The following is a 26,259-nucleotide window of genomic DNA, read 5'->3' as shown; positions in this document are numbered from 1 at the left end:
TATGTGGATGCTGGAGCTGGTGGTCTTGAGGACGTGCTGTCTGACAACACAGCTCAGAGGCAGGAGTTGACCAGTAGAAAGGACAGTTGTTGGCTTGCTGGCGTCAGCTTGGGATTTTAGCAGCAACAAAAATGTAATGGAAGAAAATTAGTTGAGAGGTTTCTGTCCTGCCACAGTGATAATATTTGGACTTTTATGAGAGCTTTTGTTATTTGTCTCAGTCTGTTGAGATTTCTGTGTGAAATGGGGAGTTCGTTGGGTTCTACTTTCTCAGAGGTGGGGAATGGTGTTGTGGTCTGGCCCCAGCAAACCTGTCCACATCGGAATTTCTGCAATGCCTTGCAGAGGCACCCAAATCCCACTTCTTTAAAATTTAAATGTTACATGAATAAGAGCGGACTGCAAAATGGCTACATTCCAAGTTTTTTTCTTTGAAGTACCAGAGCTACAATAGGGTGACTCCATTGAATGCCTGCTATGGGGATTAGGTCTGCATGGGGTTTGAAGGCTGGTGCCATGGATGGGAGGTTTAAGAGATGATGCTCTGCCTTTCTCAAGAGAGTGACAATCATGGTTGTGTCCCACTGCTTGCAGCAGGTGGCGGGTCTTGTATTTTGTTGAACGAATAGGAGCAGATGGCAGAAGTTAAGTAAATGTGGTGGTATACATTTCTGGGTTTTTTGCTTAAATGTGAAATCCATTCTTGTGCAAGCAAAATTTTAAAAAGCAACCATCAATAATCTTCTTTCTGTCGTTAAAATACAGATTTGAATTTTGGGCCAGGGTATGCCGCTTCTGTGTACAAAGGCTGATGTTGAGGCCAGGTTTTATTTATTTAGTAAATATAATGCCTGAATACATCAACTGATGCTTAACAGCATTTACCAATGTTCCCATTGTGTGTCAGTCCATTACGTTTTATGGAGTGTGAGGACCACAGCCTTTGAAGAAAAAACTTGTGGTGCCTGCTTCATTTGCAGAAATTAGTCTTAATACTTGACATTATCAAGTTAGTGATAGCTGATATAACATTTCGAGAGTAATTAGGAGCATGAATTTGTGCTCAGATGGATGTTTAATTAAAAACTGTGGCAGCTTTGAAGTTCACGCTTGAATAATCTTGAGGCTGAGATGTGGGTTTATACCCAAGTGAACCTTGACAGCAAATCTGGAGAGGGCAAAAACGCTTTAGTAGCTCCGATTTCCTCCTATTTGTTTTACGCCATCAAAGCCATCACAGTGTCTGTAACAGTGCCATATTTATGAAGATGAAAGCAGACTGAGCAGTTCAGCCAGGACATCATGTTGCCAAGTACAAAACCTGGTTTGGGGAAAGGAGCAGGGAGATGTTGGAGGATATTTGTGTATTTGAGAGCCCTGGGAGCCATACCCCAGGTGATGCTGGCAGTGGTCCTTCAAACCTTGCGGTGCTTAACTGTGAACAGCCAACATGGGGTGATGAAAGTGCCTCCTGGAAATCCCTTCTCCTTCCTCTCTGTGAATTTTTTGGGGGTTCAATTGCCGCCCTGTATGAGCGGAAGGGAAAGGTGGATAAACCCCTATTTATGTCTAATGCAAAGGTGATGCTATGCAGGAATTTGAGCCCTGTGGCAGGATGGGGCTGATGATGGGACGTCATGGCAGTTTGGGCTTTGGGAGGATGCTGGTCCTCTTCCATCTCTCGCTCTTATGTATAAGCAGCTGGAAGCAGCTCACCCACCACTGACAAGCAGAAAAATCCCCAACAATGCCAAGAGACAAAGAAGTCAAGAAGACAAAATGTTACAGATTGCTAAAGAGCAGATCAGCTCCTCTTCTGCAGGCAGACAGGTGACCAAGGGCTATTGGCTTAGATTAATATGCAGGCAGGAGGCAAGAAGGGCATGGAGAGCAATGGTTGCTGCTCCCCTCCGTCTTCCTTTGCTCCTGTTACCAAAAATGATTGTGCTGGTGGTGTGATCTGAAAGCTCACAAGTGACACCTTACCCTGGAAGGGTCTCATCCTCCTGAAGGCTTTGCCTCTAGGCAGGTGTACCCTCTCCAGCATCCCCAGGGTGCACCAAAAAAGGAGGAATTCTGAAAAAAGCAAAGAATTTCTGTTAAAATGCTGTGTAGGCACCTGTGTTCTTACCTGTTTTGACCCATGTCTTTGCTGTTGGGGGAACACGGGTGACCCAGGAGCAGGAACTGGGCTCAGTCCTTAGGTGATTTTGTATTGGAGGCCTCTGCACCAGTGATGGTTTAAAGGAGAAAGCCAACAAGTTTTGGTGGGTGGAGGACATGCAGGAGGTAAAAACATATTGCAGTATTTCTGGTGCTTTTCTTGGTCTTGCTACCCCAATCCCCATTTGTAGCTTTGTAACAGCAGTGCAAGGTTCACACTGGAGAATTTAGTGCTTACCACACATTAATTAACAATTTCAGCTTGCCTTGGCTTTGACAGAAATGGCTCTGCTGCCTGGTCCAGCTGGATGCTTTGGAAAGGCTGTGGGGACATGGGCGCTTCTGCATGGCCAGCGTGCAGGAGGTGGCTAATGCCATCAAAAGGGCTTATTGCTGCTGTGACATCTTTTAATGAGTACAGGCCAGATGCTGATTTTATTCTTGTATTGTGTCTATCGCTTTCAGTTCTCTCTCCAACCTGTCTGTATCTGTATTGTAAAGCCAAGAATGCCTGCAGGAAGGTGAAAATAAACTGTTTTTCCTAAGCTATAGTTGATGGTTTCACTGCAAGTATCAATGCAGAACATGCTAGATATGTTGAATTAATAGAGACAGTTAACTGGTGAGGAAACACTGTGTTTCGCTGGACAGAGGTGGAAATCTGCTGGGATGAAACTCAACAGTCCATCGCTGCAAACAAACTGTACAAAAAGCATGTCTTTGTTCTGAAGTTCCAAGGCTAAATACTTAGTGGTTCTATTTCACCTGATTTTTGCATGACTAAGTGTCCCTCATGACTTACATTAACATTTCACAATGGTTTATTTTGTTTTGGTAAATGTTTACACAATAGTAAGATCTCACCTTCACCCGTAAATACTTGGGAGGTGCACGGGGCAGTGGCAGATCCCTGGGAGAAGGATGGGGTGGATATGGGGGGCTCCTTTTTCTCTTGGCCACTATTGGGAACAGGCAGCAGCGCTCCATGGCGACAATGCTGGGACATTTCCTTAAAGTACAAAATGAGGTGGTGATGTGTCAAATGAAGGCGGTTGCAGCTAGCAGATACATGGCTTGAAATGCCTTGTCTCCCTCCTCCGTTTCATGAAGATGCAGTGTGCTGTGGCTGTGTCCAGGTGCATTCCCTGCTGATGTTCTGGCTTTAATTAAAGAGTCAGTGTGTGGGGGCTTCCTGGTCAAGCAAACAAGGATGAATTTAGGAAGAGGAGGATTTGGTTTTGCTGTTTAAATGTAGCAATGCATCCCTCCTTCCCAACACCTGCATCCAGGGGATGCTTCAGCTTCAGCCCAGTGCTGCTGGGCTGCACTTCATTATTATGTTGCACATTTAAAAATAAAGCCCTTTTTCTGTCGTTAGAACACGCAGTTACTCAGGACATAGAAATTGTGTTAATAAACGAGCAAGGAACCCTGGTGGGTGAATTGGCTTCCTGGTGAAGTCATAAATTTGGAGAGGATGGTGCTGCCTTGCTCCACAGCTGGCATGTGGGTTTGCTCCCTGATGCTGTGCCTGGAAACCTGAAGGGCTGGGGAAGGGTCCCTGTGTCTGGTAATTTGGGTTTCTTGCTGGAGGTGAGATGGTGTGAAAAACCCATCTCCAGGTTGCAGAAAGGCTGGGAAACCTGGGCACAAACCCCAACTCATCAACAAGTATGCTGGTGGGGGGACAGAGGAGCCTGCAATTTAGGAAAAACTATTTTTCCCTATTTGTGCCATGCTGCAGCTTGGAACCTCTGCTCCTCGCGGTGTCCTTGGTGCGTTAATTATCACTGCTGCAGGGCAGGAGCTGCCACTTGCTGTGTGTCCTCCACGCTGTATCTCCTGCGATGGGGCTTTGGGCTGCTCCAGCAGTAAGAAGTGAATGGGAAACTGGGATGCTTCCCTCTGCCTCCCAGCTCTCCTGCCAGGATCAGCATCGGCTGGTTTTCATGGAAAAGAAACATCTTTTCCTCTCACTGCCCCATTTGTAAACAGAGTGTGTGTCCTCAAATAGAGTGGTGTGGAATGATTTGGTATGAGCAATGTTGATCCGATGTTGGTTGACACATTTCTTGGGAGAGGAGGAAAGGCTGGAATTAAGTTGCTTGATAGCTGTTGTGTTGGTTTTAAGACCCCATCAACAATTTGGTCTCATTTATAGTTTTCTCCGCCGCTTCCGGGCATTCTTCCATTAGGATTAATACAGTTGAGCACTGTGCAACAAGCAGTTTATTGCAGTGATTTGCTAATTTTTCAGTTGCTGAAAACCAAGGAGGCCGTATGTGTCAAGGGCCTTCTGTTTCCTTGCTGCCCCTCAAGCGTCTCCTCCAGACACGCTCACTGTTTGTGCCAGCTCTGGAGATGGGGTCGCTTCCATAACCAAAAAGCAATTCTGATTTTAAAAACCTCTCTATCCTGCTAGCCGAGGCTTTTGCACAATGAATACATTAGTGGACAGAGTGTATAATGGTGCCCTACAGACTTGGAGTCCCTTGGGTGTCCCCAGGTCCATGAGAGCTGGGACTGGGAAAGAAGGGGACAAAGTCAGTGCTGTATGGGGACCCTGGCCAGCCCATTTCCATCATTCCAGCTCCAGCAGACCATTTCCAGTCAAGTCATGCTCTGTGCTCAGGAGAAGCCTCAAGCTGTTTTTTTGCATGGCTGAGCATTAAAGGATATTTCCAGCACTTGTTTGCCAGGAAAATACAGCATGGAAGGCCCTTCACTAATTAATTGTAATGGCATGAGGAAGGGGAGGGAATTGCTTTCCCATCATGGCTGCTGTGAAGATGCTCTTGAAACAGGAAAAAAATGCACGGATGCTGCCAAGGCGAGGAAATTGTTGAAGGATATTGTTCCCTGGGAGGAAAACCTTTCCACCCAGCAAAACAAACAAACTTCTCCCTTTTCTTTTGCAGGGTCGTCATGTTAAAACGGGACAGCTTGCTGCTATTAAGGTTATGGACGTCACCGGGGTAACAAATCCTCCTCCTCCTGCATCCTTAAATGACAGATAAGAGGGGAAAGGGGATGGAGGGTGATAACAATGTGTGGGGGTTGGTGGAAGGCTCGTGTTCCTGGGAAGCAAATCCCCTTTGTCTTAATGTGAAATGTGCCATTAAGAGGTTCTTAATAAATATGTGAAAAAAAAAAAATCTGGAAGAGTTTTGGAGATTAAGTAATTTTATGCTGAAACAAAGCAGCATCCAGTTCCAGCACTGATTCTTTTGAATGCAGTAGTAAAATCTGAAGAAAATTGTAGCAACAGGATCCTGTATTCATAACACATTTCAGGTTCTCCAGATCCGTATTTTTCACCAAAAAGCTTTTGTTCACCAAAACTGTGTGCAGGTATTGTTATGAGTAGCTTTACTAGGCAAGTTAAATTATTCCTGTGCATCCTACTGATAAAGAGGGAAAAAATGCACCACGCTGGTCTCAGAAACATGGCTCTTTTGAAACTTATATCAGACTAAGAGAACCAAGAATTCATAAGTTATTAAATAAGAAGCAGGATTTAGGGGAAAGAATGGTTTCACCATTTCCCAGTGCACACACACACACACAAAAAGAGTGGAATTGCTATGATCCCTAAAAACCTAAACAGATGCATTTAAGAGAGAGATATTAAAGTACTTTTTCTTGAATTTTCTTTTTTTAAGTGTACTATTATGCTTCCCAAAGTTCCTGCCTATATAAACAATGTCAGGTTTGGGAGTAAGAATGTGTTTTGTTGTGGGTTTTTTTGTTTGCTTTGTTGTGGTTTTTTGATCCTTTTTCTCTTTTTTTTTTTTTTTTTTTTCTTCTTTTAATGGAATAACACATTTCAAAATTTGGGACTCAGTCCCAGTCTACCCACCTTATTTTTTTGAATTAATGCTATCAATCAGCTTTCAGGAGTTCAGCACACACAGAGTTGACTCTCTGAAAGCGTTCAGCTGGCCACGGGAGTATGTTTTGAAATACTTTAGATATTGTGGTGGGTATTAATATCTACAGAACCTTCATTGAGTTTCTTTTCTGTGCTAACAGGTGAAATGATGCATGGGAATAAGTCTGTAAATGTGAATGAGATTTTATTCTGTTTATTTGCAGTATCTACAACTGCCATTTATCTAGTTCTCGTGGGAAGCAGGCTCTAAGGGAATGGGCAGACCCACCAAACAAAACATAAATAGCAGTAAAATTCCCATGGGATGAAGTCTGAGGTTACAAAAAAATTAAGCTGAGAAATCAGAATATTACTTTGAGGCCAAACAGGGGCTTAAATTTGAGTCCACACTTAGTTCAATTGTTTTAAAACATCATCACTTCCAAGCAAAGATGTTGGAGAAAAGTACCCAAATGTGATCCTGCCCAGTAACTAATATTTTCAGGAATGTCTTTAAGTTGATGTACCTGATCTAGACCTTTACCTTCCAAAGCAGGATCTCACATCTCTGAACATCTAAGGTAGTAAATCAGATATTTGACATGGGATGTGTTGTTTGGATATTTAATTATTTTCCCCTTAAGCTGATTTTAGTCATATTAAAACATGTCAGCTATTTCTGTTTTAATATATGATGTACAAACTTTTAAAGGTGGTCCTCTGAAAAAGCCCTATCTGGACTTCTGATCTGTTCTACTTCTTCTGCCCCACTGAATACCCCATGAGGTGGCGTCTCAGCCTCTGATGACCCCAGTATTGCGTGACTGGAGAAGTAGGTATAGATAGGTAGGAGGAAGCAGAATCAGCTGAGGCACAGAGGTGACACCTCTATGTCTTCTGAAGAGATGCCACCAGCCGGTAGTCACCAACAGAAGGCTCCTCCACAAGCAGGACAAGGCTTGGGCTGGATGGGTGGTGACCACAGCCGAGACAGAGCAAACTTGTGAAATGGTGGGGAACTGTGCTTCGTAGCTGTTGATGCTGAAGTCAGATCTAGAGCCATGTCTTCCAGCCACAGCAGGAGTGGTCCTGGGAGTCGCTTCTGGAGTCATTTCTAAAGCTGGTCCCTGAATCGTGTCTACAGCCACGTTTGGCAACTGGTCCAGGCTCAGTGCAAAGGCTGCTGGTGAAAACCCGTGTCCACTCCAGTCCTTCACCATCTCCTGACACACACGGATTTCAGTGCTACCACTGCTTCATTTTCTCTTCCACCTGTTTTTCCAGGATGTCACTGATGACAGTGTGTCTTTCAGAAGCCTGCAGAACACAGAACTAGTGTGGTCATCCCAACCATAGACATAAGCAAGACATTTTTTACGATGAGGGTAGTAAAGTACTGGCCCAGGTTGCCAGAGAGGTGGTGGATGCCCCATCCCTGGAGACATCCCAGGCCAGGCTGGATGGGGCTCTGAGCAACCTGATCTGGGTGAAGATGTCCCTGCTCATGGCAGGAGTGTTGGACTAGATGAGCTTTGAAGGTCCCTTCCAACCCAAACTATTCTGTGATTCTATGATCTGCAGTTTCATGGAGGAAGTTTTTGGAATGTAAAGCCCCCATGTTTTAAGTGAGCTCCCAGCTAGCATCTCATCTCATGCCTTACACTAAACCACCAAAGACTCCTGAGGACAATGCTTTGTTTAACTCATCTACGCTCTTGCTAATAAGGTATTAGGGAAGACTGCAGCATAGAGGCTCTCAAATTACAGCACTTGATCAGCTTGGGCAGCTGCTATCTCTGATTGGTTTGGGTTCATTTTCCAGGGGCTGGTCCTGCTGCGTGCCCCACTTGTAGTGATGGATGTGATAGGATTGATCAATGGAGGTAAAACCTGGCAGCAAAACCTGGTCTATGGGTTTTGTTGCTGGATACTTCAACCTGTAGAGGGAATCAAGATAAAACCTTAGACCAAGTGTCCCTGTGGCTCCTCTCCTTTTTTCCCAGAGAGTCAGGTGCTTTTATTTTCTCCTCCTGCCCTAATCTTCACTGTTCTTCCCTGAATTCTCTCTGGAAGACTGTAGTCAATAAGTCACTTTCCATGGTGGTTTGGGAAAAAAAGCTGTGTTTCTGTCTGTGTTGGTGATACCTGGTCAGGGAGCATCACTCTTCAAGGAGTGTCTTTTCTTTTGCCCGTTTGTAAAACTGAAGTCAGGATGAAGCAGGTGAGGGACACAAAGCTAATAAAGAAGAATAAAGAGATAATAGCCCTTCTGGTACTTTTATAATAAAGCTCAGCAACATCAAAGCACTAACTGCTGCTCTACAACCTGTGGAATTACAGTGAGCTGGAATTCGGTCAGCTTAAAATAAAACCAGGGCATGTTTGATGGTTGTGAAAGCAAAGAGATAGGACATCAAAACAGGTATCAGTGTAGTTCTCCTGCCTCGTCTGCCTCAGCTTTGCAGACAGGATGGAGAGGGGCTGTGACAGCTGATGAGAATGGTGCTTGTCACCAGGACTGAGTGAGTCTGAAAGAGGGTTTATGGCCAAGCAGCATCGGCCTGGTCCCTGTGTGGTTCCACCAGGCCACCAAAAACACCTGGTGTCCCCAGATGTCTTCTGCTGGTTCTGCCCCTGGGAACAGATAGGAGCAGAGTGTCAGATGGCTGGGATGCACAGTGTTAGAGTGCTTCTGCCATGCAGCGGTTTCTAGAAAACCGTCTTCCTGGGCTTTTGATGGGTCTAGGAGGGTGTGCAGATGAGTTACTGCAGTAATACAAGTATTGTTAAGCTTCAGAGCAATGCAAAATTGATGTAAACTATTATATGGATTATTAAAGGAATTAGTTTAAAAAGATGGAGGAATGTCTAAACAACCGAAAACATGTAATCTGACTCTGATGCCAAAGCCTGGCAGTGGTGCACCTCTGGATAGAGAGCACATCTCCATGGGAGGGCTTAAGTCCTGGCCAGACTTTGCTTTGCTCCTGCCCTGCAGATCACAGAATCACAGGCTGGTTGGGGTTGGAAGGGACCTCTGGAGATCATCCAATCCAACCCACCTGTTAAAGCAGGTTCACCAGAGCAGGTCGCACAGGAATGTGTCCAGGCGGTTCTGGAATGTCCCCAGAGAAGGAGACTCCACAGCCTCTCTGGGCAGCCTGTTCCAGGGCTCTGGCACCCTCAAATTAAAGAAGTTTCTCCTCATGTTTGGATGGAACCTCCTGTGCTTCAGTTTGTGCCCATTGCCCCTCATCCTGTCATTGGGCACTACTGAAAGGAGTCTGATCCATCCTCTTGACATCCACCCTTCAGATATTTATAAACATTGATGAGATTGTTGCAGGATCGTATGGAAACCACATGATTTCTGCACCACCTGAAGATCTCTCTGGTTCAGGGTTCAGAAATGCAATGGGCACTGTGGCAAAGTGTGTGTTTTCTCCAGTTCTGCTCATCTTAACTTTTTAGTTTAGCCCTTTAGTTGGTTTCCTTTTAGTTAGTCCAGGCTGCAGGCTCCCAGGGCTCCTGTATCAGTTCCATATTGCAAAAAGTGGCTGTAAAAATTGGCGCAAGGCAACTTAGGCAAGGTCAGTCAGCAATGGGGAGCTTGGAAGTTCACCCACATACAAAGAGAAATGAGAGCCTGTGAAGTGCAGTCTCTTAGTACCCCTGTTTTGTTTTGTTTTGTTTTTTTCTTTTCGCTTCATCCCAGGATGAAGAGGAAGAGATCAAACAAGAAATTAACATGCTGAAGAAGTATTCTCACCACCGAAATATTGCTACATATTATGGTGCTTTTATTAAAAAGAACCCACCCGGAATGGATGATCAGCTCTGGGTAAGTTGCTTTCTTTTCTTTAAAATAACTGGTGTTTGATACAAATTATTTACTCTTGCTTTGTCCTCTTACCACCACCTGTATTGCACAAAAAGCTATATTTTGCATCTGTCTTATTTTAAGTTTTGGCTTTGTAAAGGCTTTTTCTGCACTGCAAAATGCCTCTCTATTTTGCCCTAAAAATCTTTGGAGACTGATGATAAACCATTTTTTTTCTGAATTGTCATTAACTACATCTTTGTTATAATATTCAATTGCAAATTATACCGTCCTATGAAAATAAATGCACCAAAAAAGAATGGTTGGAGGGAGCTGGGAGCATTGCTGGGAAGATGGAGGCTGGGCAGGGGATGCTGGGCGCTCGTGATTCCTGCCAGCCTTTGGAGCTGCTTCTTTAACATTTCACAGATCCAGTGCAGGCAAATGAAGAGGAGGAGGATGGCAATGGGCGGGCAGGAAGATCTGTGTCTGCTCAGCCATTGCAGTGAAGATACCTCATGTTGCTGAAGGGCTGCAGGCTGCTTTGCCTTCCCATAAATCCCCACCCGCCTCCTCCCGCTGCTTCCCTTGTCAGTGACTTCTTGGCTGTTAATTCGATATTCCCAGACCGTGGAGGACAGAGTTTAAATCTGCTGTTTGTCTCTGGAGGCAGACGGAGCATCGCAGCCCGCCTCCCTGTGGGTGCTCGTGGGGGCTGGGCAGGGCAGCAGTGACCACAGGCTGGGGCTCTGGGCGCTGTCCTAAGGGGGATGAAAAATGTATACAAGTTAGTGTGCTGTATTCTGAGCTGAGCTCTGGGCCTGCGGAGCAGCAGCCTGCAGCACCTATGGGTGTCTGACCAGCGGTTTGACACTCAGCTGGTCCTTAGGGCAGTGTTGAAGGGAAGGTTACCTTTGTGTTACCTCAAATGTGATGACCTGGATGTTGTCCTATAGTCTAAAAAGCATTTATTTCCTCATAGTCTTGTAAATCCAGTTTTGGGTTATCCGTGGCTGGTTTCCAAAGTGTTTCTGTACTGAACAAGATAGGTAGAGTCTCATTTTTCAGGGGTAACAAATACCCATGGTTCATCTGGGAGGCTGTGGAGGTGCTGAAGAGCAGCACAACACTCTTTTCTTTAGTTTCTGTATAATCTAGGCTGTATTTTAGCAACAGGTTCAGTGCCTTCAGCTGTTTGCACCTGTGTCCACATGCCAGAGCATCGGGGGGCTGTGGGAACCAGGGGGACATTCCCCCGGGACAAAAATTGAGCTGATGGGCTTCCACGCTGCTTTGCTGCTCGAGACTTTGTGGTACACTGAATTATTAGGAAAACTTGGGGGCTTGGACTCCAGAGGCTTTTCCTACTTGGGTGTTGGGGTTATTTTTGGTGGGAACTTGGAAAAAACATGTTCTTTGCAGCTGGCTTGGGTTTCAGCAAGGAGAAAGCTGTCAAGCTAAGAAACGCCTTTTCATCCTGTGAAATTCCGTTTGGCTTTAGCTGCTTTATAATATATTTTTTGTTGAGTTTTTTTGTTGTGGGTTTTGGTTTGGTTGGTTGGTTTTTTTTTTTAAGGAAAATAGGAAACCAACCCACAACATTTCCCTTTGTGCTGCTGAAGTGCCTGGGGATGAAAACACCCCACCAACTGTGTGCAAAATAACTGAATGGGGGAGAAGCCCTCCCGGAGCTGGATCAGCCCAGTTCCCTTATGCTGCTTGGTCTGGGCTTAGCACAGTCTGACCAGGGAAGAAGGGTTTAGTTTCCTTTTTGTCCTCCCGTCTCCAGTGCAAAAAGCTCTTGGCATATACAAGTGTAGAAAAATGATGGTTTTTTATATGATTTGCCCACACAGAGAAGCCCAAACATCCATAAAGAAAGGCTCAGTAGAAAACTCATTATATTAAGAGAGGCTCTTTCATCAGTTCCCATCATCATCAAACCACAGAGGATGCTGCACATGCTGTATCACCCTCAGATGGCCCAAGTCAGGAGGAGAACCTGGGTTTTCCCTGGCGGGTCCCCCAGCCGTGGCAGGGGAGGTGATGTTCATCACTCAGCTCTCTTGCCCCCTTGCCCCCTGGCAAAGGCAGATTAGATAATCTGAATTTCCTTTCAGAACAGCTACCTCTCCTCTCAATTTTGGGGCTTTTCTTATGTTGCAAAAGCTGCTTTTCTGGCACTGGATGGTGCTGGGGTGTGAGGGTTTTTGCCCAGTTCCGGGGCTGGTGAAGATATTAATGGGAAAGCTCCGTGACTGCAGAGGAGAGGTGTGCTGGTGTTGCTGTGTTAAATAGCTGTTGTTTCAGGATCTGATTGAATTAAGACTAGCGTGAACTCTATCAGTCTTTCCATGCAGATAAAGACTTGTTTATTTTTCATTGGCCCTTTGTTGAAATAAAACGGTTTCTGATAATGCCCAAGTAATTCTTTTTATCGACATTCAGGAGGCTGATACGGAAATAAAAAACAGGGAGCTCTTTCAGTGGAGATTAAGATCTCTTGGAAACGTGGCAGGCTTCTGACATGAAGTATTGTCATTGCTTCTGCCGCCGTGATGAGCAGGTCTTTCGGTGCTGCTGCTCCATTCGGTAGCAGCCACTCGCCCTGAAAGATGAGCTGGCTAAACAAGCAAGTTTTTCTGAAATTAAAGAGCTGCATATTTTAGTAGGTGAAACGGAGATGTGCATCACAAATCAAATATATTAAGGAAAAAAAGGAAATAAAAGTCATAGGGACAACCTTTATGGAACATTAAAAAAAAAGAAGAGAAAAAAATTATTCCTATGTTGGATAAAGTGTTACTTTCTGGGAGTGCCATGGTCCTTTGGGAGGGATTGTGCCCATCTCTAACCCAGACAATGGGGATCCTGCCCCAGGGAGCCTGTGGTGCAAGGGCACAAAGAGAGGGTGGGCTGCAGAAATTGGGAAGGTGACCCAGGGGATGGTACAGACCCAGTTTATCAGTTAACTGCTGCTTTGGAGTTAAACTCATTAAATTCCCCTTGCATATCTCAGATCCAAACCATGGGCTACCAGGCTGCATGTAACCGGGTGGGGGGGGTTGTTCTGAGATATTTTGTGGTTTTTCTGGCAGTGGGAGATGGGACATTCATTAGGAAGTGTGAACTTGATGGGGGAGGTGACCTGATCCCAAAGCACCCCCTCCCCAATAAATCACCTGTCCAGACAGCTGCTGGAAGCTGCAAGCGCTCTGCTTCATTCCCATACATTAACACCCTGTATAGATCTGTGGTGCAATAGGGATGCCACAGTGCTGGACATTTGTCATCTGCCCTTGCCATCCACTGAAGCCGTTAGCGGAGAAGCCCAGCCATGTATGGAGAGTGGCACCAGGTTTGGGGGGGTTGCAGAGTGTGGGGACTGAGAGGTGGCTGATGACAGCCTAGGGCAGAGCCCCCCAGGGCGGCACCCCCCTGGTGTGTGGTCCCCAGGGACCATCGCTGGCTGCTGATGGATGGCTGCCATGGCAACCCAGCCTGCACCTGGAGCTGCATCTGTCATGACAAGGGAAAAATTGCTCATAGGCAGGTTGCCAAATATGTGCTCATGGCAAGCACGGTGGGGTGACCTCTGCATCGGGTAATCTGGGCCAATTTCGAAGAAGAAGGAATTAGGGTGATTTAGGACCAGTCAGGATGGCACCGCTGCAGCCGTGCAGTGCTCAGGGCCGTCAGCGTGTAGTTGCAATGTGATTTTCTCCATGTCAAGCCATAGGGACCCATTGAGTCACTGCAGAGGGGTGTGTACGGGGTCTCACTGGGGATCTGGAGAGCAAAAATAGGGGCAGGGAGGCTCAACTGAGAATGGAGCACAAGCCATCGAAGCACTGAGTTGTGCCCTTGCAGCTCAGAGCAGGATCGTTCTTCATCTGCCTATAGGCACTGAAGAATATTTTGGGGCAGTAGCTGATACCTTGTATCACATGAATTAAATCATTGGACATTTGAGTGGGGACTGTTTTCCATTGAGCTGTAATTATTTCTAGGCCCTTCAAGCCCTGCAGTCCCAGGAAGGTGCTGGGGGGAGCGGGGCTGCTCCTCCAGCCTGGGGTTAGCAGAGAGGCTTTCTGCTGCTGTCTGGCTGCGTAAACCAACGCTATTTCACTCTCACTCCTCTTCCAAGCCATGTCAGTGCTGTGAACACTGCAAGACTGCAAGCCCGGCTCCCTTTGCTGCCATGCCTAAACTCAAAGCTTTTGCTCAGCTCAGGACCCATGGTGACAGCTGCCCAGCGACTCCCCAGTGGACACATATTGCTTGGCTGGCTCGAAAGGCAGGGCACAGCCAGGCAAGTCATTTATTTATGAATTTATTTGTGAACATGCACAGTTCGATGCTGCCGTTGGAGAGGGGAGAGCAGAGCAGTGCTGGCCCCGCTGCCCCCACCCGGGTGTCCTGCGATAGCACCGACACAGGCAATTAAAACCTGGGCTTATCTTCCTGCAGAATATTTTAGTGGCTGCTTAATACCAACTTGGTAACTATTTGTGTTTTCAGAAATGAGCATCAGCTTTTCCGCTGATCCACCAAGTGAAGGTCTCTGTATTTTTTTAATGCTCTGTCACTGGTTCCAGGTGCCACCATGTGTGTGATGTAGGACCCTGTTGCAAGGGAGCCGGGCGATGGGATGGGATGGGATGGGGTGGGGTGGGATGGGATGGGATGGGATGGGAGACTTGGGTGTCCTGGGCAGACAGGACTGTGTTGCACCTGGATTCTGTTTACACATACAGCAGGAAAGAAGGATTTTCGGCAGCATTTAGGCTGGGCCTGTTCTGTGCTCGTTTTTTCTAAAAGAGAAGTAAAATTGTGGTGTGAGGAATAGGAACACGGAAGGATTTGGCTTGAGAATTTGGGTGGGTTTGGGAGATTCCTGTGGACAAGCTGAAGTGGTTCACCATCAGCTGGATTGGGGTTTCTGTACTGGGAATGCTCAGGTGTGAGCCCTTCCAGCTAATGTACAGGGGCACTGGGAACAGAGGCGTTCCTGGCCCTTCCCAAACTGGCAAAGGTGGTGGTTGAGTTAAAAGCTGCAAAGGCTCTTTAAACAAAAAAATTGTGAGACAGCAGGACACAGAGATTTACAGCTGCTGCTTCTGAATTTGCCTTGCTTATGAAGTTTGCTGTTGTTCTGATATGAAGAGCTAAGTAAATGCTAAATGAACTGTATTTAAAAATGCTTCCTCAATAATGGCCTTGCAAATTAAATTTCAAAAGATGATCTTACCTTTAGCCTGTCTTGATGATAATTTTAATTATGGTTAATAAAAATTCAATCTGCATTTCAAGTTTATTGTCTTACCTCATCATGACTTCATCCTTTAACAAGATTGGAAATGATGCAAGTGTGTGCAGGGCAAAGTGCTCACCGAGAGACTTGGGACTGGTAAGAAAGGATCTTAGTACAAGTGCCATTTTGAAGCCTTTCCTGAGTATACTAAACTCTAACATCAGCTGAAACTTTTATTCCCTTTTCTCCTGGAAGGTTGTTTGTTGGGTTCTAACCTGAATATACCCATAGGGTGTTGATATATTGATATTATGCCAGTATCTACCGCATTCTTCTCCCTCTCTGGTGCTTACCTGTCCATACTGTTGGCAGCATACACTCATATTCCACAGCCATCCATCCCCTGGCTGGCTGAACAAGTCGTCAGGTCCTCTGAGATGACCTGTTCATCTTCCTGTTCCTGCTCCATTTGTGTGTTCATTGTTCTTGGGCTCCATGACCCAGCAGGACACGCGGTGCTGTTGGTGAGGTCTCACCTGGGCCATCAGTATGACTCCTTGGCCATCATCTGTGTTTCCTCTCTTTGGAGGCTGCATTGTAGGAGCTGTAGTTGGGATTTCTGTATCACGCCTCCATCTGAGGAGCAAAGGAAACTGTAAAAGCATGGGTGTTGCAGTGCCTCTGGGTCACAGCTACCAGCTGTCCTCCCGTTCCACCCACGCCTTCTGGAAATGGTGGTTTTTCACATTGGGTGTCCATCAGCTCTCCATTGCAGACAGAGATACTCAGGCAACCTTGTCATCTTGCTCATCGTATCTTGGCGAACTCATGGTAGAGCTTTTGGGAAGTGTTGGCAACACGTGTGCTGCTGAGCCCCCCAGCCCCTGCCCAGCTGGACCTGGAGCTGCTGGTGCTGCCAGAGATCTGCCAACGCTGGCTATTTCCTATGGATGTTATGGGACAGTGCAGCTCTTAAAAAGCTGAGTTGGAAGCACTGCCCTTAGGATTCTCTTTCTCTTTACTTCTCTCTGTTTTTTTCTTTCATCTCCAGGACATTTCACACTTGCAGATTTGGGAAACAGCAGCAGTTGGCCGTATTATTCACTGCCTGGTGCAAATTTAATCTTTGCCCTGTGAAAATCAGGGATAGGATAGAGAACTGAGTTGAACTGTCGTGTCCATAAAGATAATCTGGCAAATTAATGGCTTCAGTGTGTACCTTTAATGGGATTTCTTCCATGTTCTTTTAAACATTGCTATTGCCATACATAGCATAGCGTGCCCTTCCTCTTCCTCCTGCTCCAAACCCCAGTGAGAGCCTGTGGATGAATGTCCATGGAGAGGGCAGCCTTTGGGGTTGGAAAGTGTTTGTGGCTGACTCAGCTATCCAGGGTTTTCCTGTCCATGCATGCTGCCCTGGTATCTCAAACATTCATTTGATCAGAAACACGTGCAGACACTGATATTCCCCACGTGTCAATCTGCCAAAGGGAAGAAAGAGAGGAAAAGCAACTTCAAAACCATTTGTTCCATTATTCCCTGAGTAACTCATGGCTGAGCTGGATCCCTGGTCTCCTGGGTTGGAACAGTTGCAAGCGCTGCAGCATCGTCCCTCGCCTTCGCACAGGGCAGGCTTTGGCCAGACACACATCCATTTCTTGAAGCAAGTTTCCTGAGGTAATAGGGATATACAAATTATTATTTCAGCTGTCAGTTGAGGAAGATACAAGAAACTTAATATCAAAACCGAAGATAGGGGTGTGGTCAAAGCCAACTAAGGTATAGTCTGCTCGAGTATCTTATTTAACCTGAAGGTTTATATCAGTACTCTTGATTTTATGATTGTTTATTTATCATAGGCTTTTAAATCACTGTGTTCGGGCAATTTGGTTAGAAGTAACCCTTCTGCTCTTTCTTTGTCTTTTCCTCTTGGCCCATGCTTTTTAATAAAGTGATGTCACTTACTTGGAGAACATTAAATGCCATGTAAGCTTCAAGAAACTTTAAACATGCACATTGGAAAATCTGGCAAAGCATGACTTGTAAGGGAATATCTTTTAGTAGCAAACTGATTTAATTGGAAAACATGGTTTCACATCTGAGAGAAACAATTCTGCAGGGATTGGAGGAGGCTTGTTCCGTACGTGGGCTGTGCTTGTTTTCTGGAGCAACCTGATGGCTCCTGCGTACCCTGGGGATCCATGATGTCCCTGGGAGCAGATTCGTGTCCCATGCTGTTTTTATAAGGTTTATTTCATAGTTGCTCAATGACAAGATCATGTTTGAACCTGGGTTAGATGACTATACTTCTGTATTTGATATTAGGAAACTTTGTAAGTGATACATGTGGTGGTGCCCAGTCTCGTTTGAACCAACCCAAGCAGTAGGACACCAGCTGCAGCTGCATGGCAAGCTTGCCCTCGAGAAAGTCTTCCTGTTCAAAAAGATGGTCAAAAGCAAAGACCTCCTGGGGTTAAAAAAATATATATATTGAAAAGTATATCCATTTTTTAAGGTTGTGGGAAGTTTTCAAATGTCTGTCTTGTTGCCTTCACATTTTCACGCTCTAAGAACTTATATGCAAGAGGTAGAGTTTTGCTTGTATTGCTGTTGATACTAAATATTTCTCGTAAGAATAAAGTAGGATGGGGTCTGAGATTTCAAGGTTTCTAGTTTTCTTCGGTGATTTTCAGCACTGGATTGATTCCTGTTTCTCTTTTCCACCATTAAGGCCATTTCAAGCCTTCCAAGCTCTTATTGTTTCATTTTTATAACAAAACCCACATGGATTAAATGTGGTAGGTTCAAGATTATGTCCTGGTGTCCCCACAGCAGCATTGCCGGTGTTGGGGTCCCAGCCTGGGGTCAGGCAGCCCAGAGGATGCTGTCAGCGTCATGGCAGTAATTGTGGTTTTATTGCATTTGGCAGCTGGTGATGGAGTTCTGCGGCGCAGGCTCCGTCACCGACCTCATCAAGAACACAAAGGGGAACACCTTGAAGGAGGAGTGGATCGCCTACATCTGCAGAGAGATTTTACGGGTACGTGTGTGGAGGGAGGTGGGTTTCAGGCACTGGAGCATCGCACTCGGTGCTCAGGGTATACAAAAAGCCTTCAGCTCTGTGGGCGTCCTGGCTGCCGTGCTGCCATGGGCTGGAGCTTCTTCAGTGCCAGTGTGCATGAATGATTCGTGTACTGGTATGATGCATAATAAATAAGCCCTATTTAATGTCCTTTAGCTCAGTTAGTTCCCTGATTTTTAACCCTCTTTTTCCTTCAACGAAAGTGCCAAAGATTTGTTTACATTAGAATTACGTTTTCAGAAGGTGAGGACTAATAAGGTTGGTGGAAAGAATCTTCATGATTAAAAAGCACCTCATGTTTTATTAAATCCACATGTCTCTGGCTTTAATGAGGATGCTCTAGCTTTTATACCCACAAGATAAATATTTGGCTGGAATGTCTTAAAATGGGCTGTGCCAGAGTTTCATGTACTGGGAGATGGCAGGTTCAGCAGAGACTTGCTTACATTTTGCACAACTGAGGTCAGATGATGTGATCGTAATGGTTGCCTGACATTAAGATCTATCATTCCATGAACTGAGAAGAAAGCAGAAATATCAAACATGTGAAGGAAACCTGTAGAAGAGCCATTAAAGTGAGGAAATGGCCTCACATTGAGCCAGGGAAGGTTTAGATTGGATGTTAGGAAAAATGTCTTCACAGAAGGGGTTGCCAGCCATTGGAACAGCCTGCATGGGGAAGTGGTGGAGTCACCATCCTTGGAGGGGTTTAAAAGATTTGTAGATGTGTCACTTAAGGACATGGTTTAGTGGTGGCCTTGGCAGTGTTAGGTTTACGGTTGGACTTGATGATCTTCAAGGTCTTTTCTAACCTGAATGATTCTGTGATTCTGTGAAAGAAATAGAGGCAAAATGACTTCTCTGGTAGGAGGTGTCTGACACTGCTGCTGAGGTTGCCACTGGTGTCCGGAGGTGACACAGCACTTCTCTTTGTCCCCGAATGCCACCATCACACCAGAATGACGTGTGGCAGAGGCTGGTTCTGTAGGTCGTCACTTGTTATACAGACACTGCTTTCATTGCCAGGAAACTGCAGTTCCACGAGCTTATTTTAAATGAGCTCTGTGAGCCTACTTCTTAAAATAGCCCCTGGCAGCAAGTCAGGACGCAGCCAGACTCATGTCCCAAGGCCACCATCGCGTGTCACCGCTCATGTTTTGGCTGCGTGTTGGGGCAGTTGGTTGGTGACCTCTGTAGGGTTTCAGCTGATGGAAGCTGGTGCTGCAGAAAGAGGCTTAATCCTGGTTCAGATGTCAGTGGCCAGTTGTAATTCTAACACGAGGCTTGATCCCACGTTGTTAAAGGATTTATTGAAATTCAGTGAAATTTTTGCTTTGCCTGTAATGCACAAAGGTGCCTCTAACCAGGTATAACACGGCTAAAGAAGGGCGCCCATACAGATATAATTTGTTCCACAGTGTTGTCCCAAGGTAACGAGCACAGAATGTCTAATAACTACCAGTAGTGATAACAGAAATTATTTTCTTCCTCAAATATGAATGTTTAATATGAAATGTAAACCTAATGCAAAATCAGTTTTTGAAGTAATACATATTTTTCCTAAGTTGGCAATATAGGTGGATGTTACTTTGGAACTGAAATAATAAATGAATGATATAGAAATGTACCATGCAAAAAGATATTAATGAGCTAATAAAAAAAGCACAACATAAAAACTAGTTTACCTTTAGCCTTTGAGACAGGTTTTTAACTTGAGCTATATCTCTGTTAGTGATATGTGCAAGTTATAATATTTGTATTTACATGGTAGCTTTTTTAATACAAGCTTTTAAGTCTGTTGAAGTCCCATTTATTGAACCGATATAACAAGAGAATTGGGTTTTTTCCAGTTTCTGGATGATGGAAATACAGAAAGGAGATATTCTATTATTTCTGCCTCAGAAATGGCTCCCTAAGGCAGGGGAGCACATGGGGGAAAATATGTCTAGAGCTGTGAAGGGATTTGGGTTAATACAAGTCCCTGCAGAAAGTGAAAGGTTGGATTTAATCTCTACAGAATTGATGGTTCCCATCTCCTGCTATGGGGAGGACCCCCTGCAGCACATACAGCCCATTGGTGGGTGTCTCGTTTGCCAGGCATGTCCCCACGTGTGACATAGGACAGGATTTTGAACACATGATAAACAAGTGCTCAAGTGCTTAACTCCTACTGTGAATCTTTCATTTCTGGAGCATAATTGGTTGAGGAATGTCAGAAAATAACACGGTTTGAACTTGGATTCCTCTAACCTTTCTCTGAATTCTCTAGGGCTTGAGTCATCTACACCAGCACAAAGTAATTCATCGAGACATCAAGGGACAGAATGTATTGCTGACGGAAAATGCAGAAGTTAAGCTAGGTAAGAGTGGGTTAGAGCTTGTGGAAAGTGCAAGTGGGGTGGTTGGAGAGAAGCAGCAAAGCTGACTTGTACATGACTTGGAGAAAGGGGATGGACACTAAGAGCTGTTTAGTGTTTTTCTCATGCAAGCCTCGATAACATGACCTTGTGTGTTGACCAAGCACTGTGCAATAAACTGCCAGTGGCTGATGGCCAGGTTCTGCATGCAAAGATGTAATTGCAGTGGTGTTTCTGTTCAGACAGGTAGTTTTGGCAGCTCTGCCGTCAGAAACAGATTAAGCAATCAAGACCATTGTTTCATGACCCGGGTCAAAAATTGGCCTGTGTGCATCACCAGCGAGTGTAGAAGGATGTTCCCTCACACATTCCTATAGTGTCTTACAGGATCACAGTTTAGTCAGTTTAATGTCACATAATCCAGATTAGTTTTCTAAGCCAATCTGTTGGGGAGAGCTTAATTTGCAAGAACTGCTCTGAGTTTCATATGTGATGTTAGTCACCCTGGAGAATACCAAGCATTCACATGAAGATCTTCTGGAAGACAGCAGATCAGCAGAGATGATGTGCTGATATCCTCAGTTGTCCAGCACAAGTGTTAAGGCTGTCTTTGTGCATTTTAATTTATGCCAGTGATGAAAGCTCCCTTACATTGGTTAAGTGAGGTGCAAGCCCTGTTTTCCCATGTCCCTCCTCTCTCTTTCCAGCAGAATAAAACCCCAGATTAACAGATGGCACCAGCAGCTCATTTGGCTTTATACTGGTGAAGATTCTCCTCCAAGGGGAAATTCTCCAGGGCAAATCTCCAACCATTGTGTTGCGCAAAGTGAACTTAGTGGACCATAGAGTATTCACTCATTGATTTGATTTCGTCAGTTTTTGCTTCATTTTGCAGCTCTCTGCTTGACATTCCTCTATGGGCCTTTGTCCTTGGCCCTTAGTTCCTTAAGTCTTTTGCATTTCTGCCATTTCCAGCAGGAATTAGGTTGAAAAATGAGGCTTCTACCGATATTTGGCAGGCTTTAATTCACATGAGAAAGCATAGAACAAAGGCTGCAGCTTATTCATGTTGTTAACCCTGTTTCTCATTAGTATGAGGAGCTGTGATTTCTTTTCATTGCCTCCTGGCAAGGAGGAAAAGGCACAGGGTCTCTGACAAAACCTGGACATCAGATGATCAGGTTTGTCCTTGACTGACCCCTGTTGATCCCAGCAGAGATCAAACAGGAATGTCTCTGGCCCTGTATTTCTCTCCTGACCCCGCAGGGAAGCTGATCTGAATTAATGTAATGTTTTACAGTCAACAGAATTGTTGCTCGGATATTCTCCAACCTTACAGTGCCCTGTTGTCTCTCTGATCCACAGTGGATTTTGGTGTCAGCGCCCAGCTGGACAGGACGGTGGGCAGGAGAAACACCTTCATTGGAACGCCTTACTGGATGGCCCCCGAGGTCATCGCCTGCGATGAAAATCCCGATGCGACTTATGACTTTAAGGTACCCCGACAAGCATCTTCTAACTCCTTTACATGTCATTATAGATGTGATCTTTGCAAAATCTAGCACACTCACAAATAAGGCAGGCAAGGAATTAAAGCTTATTGGTGCTTGCAGTGAGAGTTGTGATCATAAACATCTGAAGAAGGTGCTTGGTGTGATCTCAGATTTTATGTCCCAGTACCGTGAACTCAGCCACTCAGGCATTTAGTATATTCTTGCAGCTTTGCAAAATATGTTGACAGGTGGCATCATCTTGTGCTTTCTGGCTGTTGGATTTTGAAATGCCAATTCAGGTCCAACATGAATCTTTGTTGTGCGGTTCACATATCCAAATTTACTGTGAAGAAGTCTTTCCCCATGCTGGGAAAGGTGTCAGACTGAGACTTCCTACCTGCTAACCTGCTTTTCACTGCTGCATGTTTAAATACTACAGTCAAACAAGCTGTATTTGCTCTGTTTACTCTGGAGAGAAGTCAGGTCAGGTTTAGAAAGGGCAAAATCACATCTTCTGGCCTGCAGGCTGGTGTTCGCAGGGAGATCTGAAGGTTGCCACACAGTCAGACATTTGCGGGGCTGACCTACTTTTCGCATATCTCCACTGCCTGTTTGAAGTTTATTTTTGGGTTGGAGGTAGCACAACGTTGCTGCTGAGCTATAACGTGGCACAGAGCCCCGTGCCACAGCACTGGTCAGCAGGAGGGTGATGGGTCCCACCTGCCCATTCAGAATACTGGAAGGTCCAATGTTTAAAACAAGGAGAGCTTGATATATTTTATCCTGTCTCTGCCTTACTCCAGGTTTCTGGACACAATGTCTGTAGAGATGTCCCTTGGGTTTTTTGTCTCTTGGTTTTTTGAAAAGTCTAGAGCTTGAGTTTCTAGCTCCAAACCCCCTCAGGTCTACTGAATCCAGGAAGGAGAGCAAGACATTAACACCTGAGCTTCAGGGGGGGAAGCTCAGACATATATAATGCTCATGGCACCTCTGTTCATGCACATACTGAGAGGTCACTTTGGCAGGTGATGTTTAAAAAGGACTTTGAGACCCTCTGATGTGAAACCAGGTAGCTGCTTTCTAGCAGTAGGACACTACAGTATGAGAGTGCAGCTGCCCACCATCGTTATACGATTTGGAGTTGAGTTACTAATCACTCTGAGAAATTTTTGAGAGAGGAAGGATTGTATAGTAACTGAGCAATGCTTTGGTATTGCAGCTATTTAAATGCATCAGTCAACTTTTGAACTGATGGTTTTCCAGAGAGCAGCTCTCCAGTGTGAGTTCAAACTCCGGGTTACATAAATTGTTAATGATAAGGACATGTAGATATAGTTTAATCTGCAATTGCTTAATTCTCTTTGATTAAGCAATTACAGCGGGCGTTTCCTCAGCTCTGCTGCTGGCAGTGCATCATAGCAGGGCTGAGCCCGCAATGGCTGTTCTCGCCGCTTCTCCACTGACAGGCTCTGTCACTCTGTTTAATCACAGCTTTTTATTATAATTTTTTTTTAAAAAAAGGACTGATATCTTCATAGGCTACTTTCTACCCTCAGAAATCCCTGAGGTTTTTCCTGTTTCCAGAATAACTAGGACACTTATTATGCAATTGAGTGATGCACAAGTGCTGGGACCAGAATCTCTCTATTGTCCCTGAGGATCAAATGCTCGGGTGCTTGTGTCTCTGAAGTTGGCATTGACCATTTTCCCGTGGCTGGGGCTACCAAACAGAAAGCTGATTGCTGCCAGCACACTCACTGCAGGGTGTTTTCGGAGCTCGTGATGTGGAAGCCACTGGACATTAGTCCCTACCCCCGATCACATCCCTGCACCTGATGCTCCTGCTTTGAAGTGGAGGGAAAAAATATAAATGACAATTTTTTTCTTTTTCAAAGGTATGCAAATCAGATGCTCTCAGGTTTAGCCTACTGGCTTAAAATACTGAATACAAAAGATGAGATTTATAGGGTGAAAAAAAGGAATCCTCACAGGCTTAATCTGTTGGACAAAAGGCTCTGATCTCGCTGTTTGCTTAGCCAGAAAGAGATGCCTGTGTAATCTATGGAAGGAGATAGTAAATACCTCCTCACAAAAATAAATCACTTTAAAAAAGAATAAATAGAAACCCCATATTGTTGAGGTTATTTGGTGTTTTTTTCTCCCAACCGGTCCTCCTTTGTTGTTTGGAGATATCTTGTCAATAAGCTTAGAATCAAAACGGGGCGGGGGGAAGCTTGCTTCCCTTCCCAAGTCAAGACAATGCAAATATATTAGCGTGGTGTCTTTGAACTGAAAAGCTTTTCATACCCCAAAATAAAAAACCCTCACCAAAAAAAAGAAAAAAAAAAGGAATTCCAGATCATTATAAAATGTGTGTTTCCCGCTGAGTTTTCTGCTTTCTCCAGGAGGCTTAGAGAGGTGATAATCCCTTTCTATATTGCTCCAGCTTTAAGATCACTTGGCATCTTGTGTATAATACTGGGCACTTCTGTATGGAAAGACACACTAGGAATTTGGAAGGAGTTCAGCGGCAGCCCAAAGGGAAGGGGTCATGCATGCTGAATCATGTGGAAAGACTGTGATAATTAAGTATGCAGCAGAAATCCCAGCTGACCAGAAACAAAGAATGGATGAGACCGTCCTGTGAAAGGGCTGGAAATAAGATGTGAGAGAGAATTTTTAAGCGGGTGCAAAGATGCGTAGCAAGGATGGCATTTGTTAAAGGAGATCTTGAGTTAAAAAGGAGGAAAAGTTCCTTGCAATTGAAAATCCGAATTGTCTTTTCCTGCATGTTTTATGTGAGAAGGTGCTTGTGGTCCCTGGAGTCTGTCTCTAGCTCTGGCCAAGCTTTTGGGGTTCTTTGCTAGGAAAAACAATTTTTCTGGGACCTGCTCACTGTATTTCAGGTTTAGAGGCTTGAGGTGGTTTGGAAAGGGCAACTTTTGAAATGAAGAGGAGAAACGAAGAGGGACTGCAGGGATGTGGCAGAGAGCAAGAGGTGAGAGCTGGAGGTGCAGGAGGAAGGGTAGAAGGCAGAATCCATCCTTGGCACCCTGAAGTGTGCCTATTTACAATGTTTACTGGTTCTGATGTGCTAACTGGAGTTTAGCTCATGTCCAGCAAACATCAGCTGCAGTTATGTAGCATCAGGCCGGTTCTGGTCCTCTGTGCACCTGCAGCTTCTGCCCTTGTCCTTGCCACCCTACAATCTCTGGCAGGTCTCTCCGTCCCATGGAGGTGTGTCAGAGGCTGTGCTTCACATGCAGGCACCAGAATTAGTCCAGGTTCTTTTCCCTCTGCATTGGGTGCTGGGTTGTGAATCATTAGCAGCCCTATACACAGTGTCTAGAATAATGAATTTGCTGCTTTCTGCCAAAAACCCAAGTTGTGGCAGTGCTGTTAGGGAAGGTACTTGTTTTCTCTTGCTGGGCACGTACTGTCTCTGCCCCTGCTGCTGTCCAGGAGAGCCAAGCTGTCCTTTGGGGCTTGTTACCAGACATAGAGACACAGCCACAACTCATCAGGGATGGTGGGGTGGGGAGGGCACACTGCTCACCACCGCTCTCTGGCAGAGAGCTGGGAACACATATGTCCCTGTTTGCAAGGGAGAAAGTGGAAGGAAGTGCGATACAAGTATGAAATCAAAGAGTTTTCCAGATAGGTGCGTTCTCTGTGCTCTGATCATTCAGGAGATGCAACCATGTGGGATGAGGAAGGTTTGGAAACAGGGTAAATAAAAGTGCACGTTTCTCCTCCCACTGGCAAAATGCTGTTTCTCAGGCCTACATTTAATGAGCAATCCATAATACAAGACCCTCCTGAGGCATCTCAAGGTACTTCGTATTTTTAGTCTATTCCAGTCAGCCTCTTTTTGGTGGACCTGTATCAAATCCATGGATGTATCACCCAGCTTTAGGCAGGGATCCTGCAGCCAGGTTTGCTGCTTCCCCTGCCTGTGAAGCCGGGGGTGATTTGTCACCATTTCATCTGGGAGCCTGCAGTTCATACTTTAGTGCACAGGGCTCATTAAGATGCCCCAACCAGGTGGACCTTCAGGTCATCAGCATCCCCCCAGGCAGTGTCCTCAGCACCGTGACTGGGAGCAGTGCCTCAGTGTGGTGGCCATGACCCACGTAAAAAACACCTTGCAGGTTTTGAAATAAGTCTTCGGATAAATTGTGGGGCTGGAAGCCTCCTCTAAAGCTTCAACACATGGCAG

The 26,259-nt window shown here is 45.3% G+C and overlaps 1 protein-coding gene across 7 annotated transcripts in view; it reads left to right on the top strand.

The window, feature by feature from the left end:
* TNIK (TRAF2 and NCK interacting kinase) overlaps positions 1-26,259 on the top strand; it is a 418,581-nt gene that overhangs the window by 337,612 nt on the left and 54,710 nt on the right. For all 7 annotated transcript variants that reach the window (XM_071812563.1, XM_065844459.2, XM_065844461.2 and 4 more), the window contains 5 exons: positions 5,082-5,138; positions 9,750-9,875; positions 18,038-18,148; positions 20,460-20,550; positions 21,913-22,043. In XM_071812563.1, the coding sequence (XP_071668664.1) occupies positions 5,124-5,138; positions 9,750-9,875; positions 18,038-18,148; positions 20,460-20,550; positions 21,913-22,043 (474 nt within the window). In that variant the 5' untranslated portion in view covers positions 5,082-5,123. The remainder of the gene's footprint in view (positions 1-5,081; positions 5,139-9,749; positions 9,876-18,037; positions 18,149-20,459; positions 20,551-21,912; positions 22,044-26,259) is intronic.

The sequence above is a fragment of the Patagioenas fasciata genome, chromosome 9, assembly GCF_037038585.1.
Source record: "Patagioenas fasciata isolate bPatFas1 chromosome 9, bPatFas1.hap1, whole genome shotgun sequence".
Taxonomy (NCBI): domain Eukaryota; kingdom Metazoa; phylum Chordata; class Aves; order Columbiformes; family Columbidae; genus Patagioenas; species Patagioenas fasciata.
This window is presented reverse-complemented; position numbering and strand designations above follow the sequence as displayed.